This window comes from Mesoplodon mirus (assembly GCF_964341445.2).
Source record: "Mesoplodon mirus genome assembly, chromosome: 1".
Classification (NCBI taxonomy): Eukaryota; Metazoa; Chordata; class Mammalia; order Artiodactyla; family Ziphiidae; genus Mesoplodon; species Mesoplodon mirus.
In genome coordinates, this window is record NC_138976.1 from 210,229,734 (window position 1) to 210,236,110 (window position 6,377).

The 6,377-nt window shown below is 63.0% G+C and overlaps 1 protein-coding gene across 1 annotated transcript; it reads right to left on the minus strand.

Annotated features, from left to right (window-relative positions):
• Positions 1 to 2,329: 2,329 nt before the first annotated feature.
• BARX1 (BARX homeobox 1) lies at positions 2,330 to 5,315 on the minus strand (the record flags this gene model as incomplete). Its single annotated transcript, XM_082622591.1, has 4 exons — positions 2,330 to 2,494; positions 2,896 to 2,980; positions 3,063 to 3,354; positions 5,093 to 5,315. 4 exons carry the CDS (start codon positions 5,313 to 5,315, stop codon positions 2,330 to 2,332), a joined length of 765 nt encoding a protein of 254 aa, XP_082478717.1.
• Positions 5,316 to 6,377: the final 1,062 nt, after the last annotated feature.

Consider the following 6,377-nt stretch of genomic DNA (forward strand, 5'->3'; position numbering starts at 1 on the left):
GTCAGGTTCCCCAGCTGTGCCTGGAGGGGTTGCCCTTGCTCTGTGGCACCGGATTCGCTGTACGCCCTTCCTCTCTCCCTCCCTCTTAGAGCCCTAGTGCTTTACGGCCCTTTCCTCCAGTCCAGTGAGGGGGGCTGCCTTGGGGAAACACCATAGAACCACAAGGCAATCTGCCCGAGGTTGCATTCCTCAGATTTAATAAAACCTGAGGACCCCGAACGAGGTCCCAGAATGGACTGAAGGAGTGTGGGTCACTACGCCTCCTCTCTCCTCTTCCACCCTCCTTCCACAGCTCCGCATAGTTAACAAAGGCTGTGCTGGAATCTCTGTCCCCCAGGCCCAGGAGGGACAGAACTCGAATTTTCACTCCTACCCCTGCCGCACTTTGAGGTGGAGTGGATTAAACTCAGTAGTGTACCTGACTTGGCTAGCCTGGGCCTGGCTCAGGAAGATTACAGCAGGACCACTACGTTGAGCAGAACTGGGGGTAACCCTAAGGGCTGGAAGGGATTAGGAGGTGCACTCATACACTGATGGTCCATTCCTTCCCTCCGAACTGCAGGTTTTCTCAGGCCCTTCAGGGGACAGTGGCAAGTGAATATCCTGGGAGCTGTTTCGAGGTTAAGAGCCTAGAAAGGGAGCTTATTTTCCAAAGACTTGGCAGGGCTGGGGCTTGCAGAGAATTGCCTGCTGCCCTCAGAAAACACCCTCTTTCTCACTCCTCCCAGCCTTAAACCAAGGCCTGAGATCCTCGGGTACCAGTAATCCAAGTGCAGGTTTCAGGAAAGGGCGATCAAGCAGCGATTTAAAAAGGAAGTCATCAGCCGCTGCAGGTGGAGGCCATAACGGTTTTCACGTTCTGAAATGCAAAGTCTTCGTCTCAGCATAATATTCCTGACTCTCTTTCCCTCTTATTTGCACCTGCAAGGACCTGGTTTCAAATCTCCGTCCTGTTTGGAACTCTGCAGGACCAAGTTTCCATCTCTCCCCTAGCTTTAACCAGCAAAGTGGCCATTTTTCCATTTCCATACCCTGGTGGTAGTCCTAGGAAGCACAAAAACAGGAACCAACATGGAAGCTCCCAGCCCAGACTAGACCAGAGAGGAGGCAACCAGGAGGCAACCGAGGCTTTCCGTGTGTGTGTTGGGGGGGAGGGGGGGGCAAACACGTGCCACCAAGCTGCGCCCTGGAAAGGGCACCCTGCGTGACCTTGAGCAGTTTGGAGTCCTTGGCCCTCTGCCTCGGTCAGGTACCCCCAAAGGTGCCCGTACTCGGCTGCCAGATGCCTCCCTCCTGTGTATACCGTGGAAAACTTGAAAACTCACGGAGGCAGGCGCCTCTGCAGGCTGGAGCTGCTGATGGTGGCCGGCCTCTGTGCAAACCCCAAGTCCTTGGTTTCCCGTAGGTCTCAGGAAGGGCTGGCCGGTACAATCTCAAGGACCTCGCAGTTAGTCCTTAGAGCCCCAGGAGACTGAACCAACAACAGGAGGCGGCTCTCAGCCCCGGGCAACTTCCGGAGTGAGTGCCGCGGTGCCCTCGGGCTGGCGACCCCTGTGTAGCCCGGTTGCTACCGTCTAAAGTGCCCTGGGCTGAGAAGGAAGGGCAGGAGGTTCAGAGTGGCCCTCATGCCCAGAGTGGAAGCGATTCCTAGGATCCTGCAGCGACCGAGCTGACTGCGTGCCCGGCCCGGGCCAGGTGGAGCAGGTCACGGCTCGAGTCCACGTAGCCCGGGGAAAGGATGTTTTCAGAAGACACTGCGCGTGTCTCTCTTACTTCGTCGCGTCCCCCCCCCCCGCCAACGTCGCGGATTCAGAACCCCCCGATCAAGTCCCGCTGTGTCATAAAATATTTTATTGGAAAAAAATCACCGTCTTCGTAAGAGAGGGGTAGGGGCCCCAGCGACGTCGGGTTGTCCGGGCGCCATCTCGGGCCGTGGTGGCCTGCGCCGGGCCGCGGGGTCCCCCGACGCGCGGAAGCGGGTGTGTGCCTGGAGGCGTCCGGGCCCGGGGGGCCGGACCGAGGCGACTGGGGGGTGCAGGATAGGATCAGGGCGTGAATGATCGTGGAGCGCCTGGCGACGGCGAGCTCCGAGAGGAGGCGACCTTCCGCCGCGCTGGACGTGTTTCCAGGCTAGGGCCCGCGAGCGCACGGGTTTGGCTTCAGGGTCTGTCCTTCCTTGTTTGGCCCCTAAATGTCCGCATTCAAGGTAATAATAAAAAGTTTAGAAAGCAAACGGCGTGGACGCAGAAGGGCCGACTCGCGGCTTCCGGAGGGTTATGGGGGCCGCGGACTGCGCTGGGGTTCCCTGGGCCCGAACCCTCTGCCGCGCTCAGTCCTCGTGGCTCCGGTCGCCGGCCTCGCCCGGCGCCTCCGCCGGCTTCTCCGCCTCCTTGGCACGCTCCTGCTCCGTGAGCTGTTCGCTCGTGGGGATGGAGTTCTTCTTGGGCCTCCCCTTGGGCTTGGTGGGAGACTCCAGGCCGCCGCCCTGCAGCACCTGCGCGGGAGACGGGCGGCACCGCGGTGAGCTGGGACTGGGCCGGGGACACCCGCGCCCTGTGCCCAGGCAGGGCCTGAAGAGCCCAACGAGGCCATTCGAGGCCGAACCTAGCCCCCGGGAGATGGCGGCCATCTGTCTGAGCGTTGCTAGGGAAAAGGGACCAGAGAGTCCGGCAGAGGGGTTCAAGGCTTCCAGGAATCCTGAGGGTTTAGGGAGCACGAAAGGAGCTGAGCTAGGGCACCCAGTGGGACAGAGAGCAGAGAGGGTCCCTCTGGGCACCAGGCACCGAGGGAATCGGGAGGGCTGGGCATAAGTCTCCATGGTGGAGCAGCTCTTGAAGAAGGCTACAGGGGCACGGCCGCAAATAAGAGGGCGCAGAATGCCACAAAAACACTCACTATTTTCTTCCACTTCATCCTTCGATTCTGGTACCACGTCTTCACCTGCAACTGGCTCAGACCCAGGGACTCGGCGAGATCTATTCTGGAAAGAGCGGGGTGCACCCTCAGCAGGGCAGGCAGCCCCCCTCCCCCTACCCGCTGGGCTTAGCCTGGCCCCGCGCTACCTGTCGGGCGTGGAGAGGTACTTCTGCTTCTCGAAGCGTTTCTCTAGGCCCATCAGCTGCAGCTCGGTGAACACGGTGCGGCTCCGACGCCCCTTCTTGGCCTTGGTGCCCGGCTCCCCGGCGCCAGGCGCCTCCAGCTTCCCGCGGAGCTGCAGCTCGAGCGGCAGGTGCGGCGCGCCGGCAGCGCCGGGCAGCCCAGGCCCCGCGGCAAGCAGCGCCGAGCCCAACCCGGAGCAGCCAAGCGGAGCCAGCGGGAACTTAAACACCGCCGCCTGCTCGGCCTTCAGCACGGCTGCGGGGAGAGAGTGGGGAGCCGGGTGAGCTCGGGCCTTGCTCCTCCTCCTGGAGATCCTCGCACCATGCGCCCTAGCCGAGAGCTCTCTCTCTCAGCCGGTGACCCAACACAAAACCTTCGTGCTGGACGGGAAGTGAGAGATTTGCGCCAGGCACCTCGGCTGAACCTCCTCGACGCCAGGGTCCCCAGAGTCTGGGAAGGGAACCTCCCCCACCCGGGCTCTGCCTGGCATTCTCCAGACCCCAGCTGCTCGAGATTTCAGGATTCTCAATGAACAAGGTCGAAGCTCCCAAACACATAGAGTATGTGTCACGGAAAAGGGAAACCAAGAAAAAACGGCACAGAGTTAGGAAGATAAGCATTTGCCCCAACTAAATAGGCTTTGCTGCATTCAGAGGGGGGGAACAAAAAGAGTTTCAGTGGAATAAACACATCTGCTCTTCTGTGCAGGGCAAAACAGCCAATTCTGAGGGGCAGACAGTGGGTTGTCAGCAGGGGTGAAGTTGGACGCTTCCCAGAAATTCCAAAGCACCCCAAGAAACGGGAAATTTGTTCTTCCTGTTTTCTCCGTTTAGACTCTTCCCCACGAAGACGTTTCAGTTTTCATTAGTCCTAAACGATTTTTTTTGCCCGCTTCAAACGAATTATTAATAGTGCAGCTGGAGGCAAAAGGCAGCAGAGATTGGGCTCAAAACGAACAAACTGGCCCTGCTGCCCCCCAGGCAGGCGGAGCACTGGCTGGAGGGTCACTGCATGTGGAGGAAGTCGGCTCCCTGGGCTGAGGTCACGCTAGAATGTAGGAGGGCTCCCTGCCCAGATAGGCATCTCACTACCAGTGAGCGCTAGCCCCGATGGAGTCGGGAAGGGCCCAGGCAAGATGTACGGGTGAATATGAGGAGAGAGCCCAGAGGGGAGAAAGGATCCTTGGGGGAAGGTGAGAAAGGAAAGGCAGACCCACCCCACCGAGAGAGGCCGGTTGGAGAGAGGCTGGGGAAAGGCCAGAAGAAGGGGTGCAGTGGACAGGGCACGGCAGGTCAAGGCAGGGCCCAGACAAGGAAAGAAGAGAACCGAAAGGGACAGAAAAAGCCCGAGTTGCTGGTTCAAGCTCTGCCAAGGCGCAGCCGACCTGGAGCAGAAGGGCCATTCGGGCAGCAGCTCACAAACAAGCCTCTTGTCCCCAGGCAAGACCCAAGGGGCTCTGTGCTACAGCACAGGTCGGTTCGTCGGCAGCCTGAGACCCCGGGCTCTGGAAGGCTCCGGGCTGGCTCGGGCCAGCGTCAGCCCCCAGCATAGCACTCGGAGACACGGGCCTCTTTCCCAAAGGTACGGCTTTCCCGGCTTGGGCAGCCGCGGCCACTCCCAGCCAGCTCTCTGTGGGAAGGCCCAGGCGCCCGCGGCCTGAGGTCACTTTGACCCGAAGTCTGAGATTAGCAGTCTGGTCCAGCGCCCACGATGGGGATGCGGGCTCGGGTCCCCGGGCCTGGACTCCTCGGGGCTGGAAACCGCAGGGTCGCAGTGAAGAAGAGAGCGAATGCCCTCCCGGCAGGCCTGGCCCACGGGCACGAGGCCTGGCTTCTGCGCGGCCCAGCTCCTGCCCCCTTTGCTTCCCCGCCGGGAGCGCGCGGAGGGAACGGTCGGGGGCCTGCGTTCCCGGAGCTGCGTCCGAGAGACGCCGCGGCTCGCTTCCTCCCGCCGAGCCCGGCCAGCGCCCCGCGGCCCCAGGCCCCGCACGTACCCAGGTGGCTGTGGAAGGGCCGCGCCGCCAGCAGAGCCTGCACGCCGAACTTGAGCAGCTCGCCCGCGGCGGCGGCGGCGGCGGCAGGAGCGGCGCCCTTGGGCCCCGGAGGCTCAGTGAGGATTTCCTCGATCATGAAGCTGCGGTAGCGGTGCGGCCGGTGGTCGGCGCAGCCCTCGGGCGGGCCGAAGCGCGCTGCGCCCGGCTCCCCCGGCCGCTGCATCGCGGCGCCCCGGGGCTTGGTGGCGGCAGCAGCTGGGGCGCGGGGCCCGCGCGGGGGTCTAGGCCGGCCCGCAGATCCGGGCGGCGCGCGGGCGCCGGTTCATGCCCCCTCCCCCGCCGGCCGGCCGGGCGGAGGCACAGGGCGCGGGCGGGGCGCGCGGGGCTCGGCCGGTCGGACCCGGGACTGCGCCCCCGCCCCACTCTGCCGCGCCTCTAGCCCCGCCGGCCCCGCGTCACCGCCCCGCCCCGCCCGGCCGCCCCGCCCCGCGTCGCCGCCCCCCACCCCCCAGGCCGAGCCCGAGCCCGAGGGAGGGCCAGAGATGGGAGGGTGGCAGGAGGGAGGGGGCCGGGAGAGGGGCCGACCGTCCCAGACAGAGGGAGACCCAGCGGAGCGCACGCCCAAGAAGGATCGAGCCGGAGAGCTCGGGAGACAAGACCCCCGGGGATGGGAGCTGAGGGATCGAGAGAGAGGTGAGAGAGGGTCTACAGCGAGACAGCGAGGGCCACACAAGATGCGAGACAGTGACGTGAGGATGCCAGGGACACCGAGACGTGCGCAGAGAGCAACCGACAGAGGCGCGGGAGTCAGCGGGCCCTGACGTGCCGGAGAGCACAGAGGCAAGCAGCACAGAAAGAGGGGGCAGTTAAGAAAGAGATGGGACAGCTATCAAGGCGAGCGGCCTGGGCAGGGTTTAGGGAGCCCCGGAAAGATCGGGAGGAGGAGAGGCAGAGACCCCGACCCCGAAGCTCGGCTGGAAAGGGGGTGGCGGTGCTCAGCCTCCGTGCCAGGACGCAGGGCTGCCCGCCCGGGCAGGACTGCAGCAGTGGGCCGGGTGCAACTCGCAGGGTAGTAGCTTCACCTGTGCCTCAGTTTACCAGGTACCGCCTCATTTCTCCTGAACTGCCCTGAGAGGCAAATTTCTCCAGCCAGAATTTGCTTGTATTACCAAGTGGTATGTGGACACATCTACACAACCCTAGATGCTGTGGAGTGGGTTGTGTTCCCCTAGTTCTAGCAAGAGATGGATGCCAGGACAAGGAAAAAGGCAAAGCCTGCAGCTTT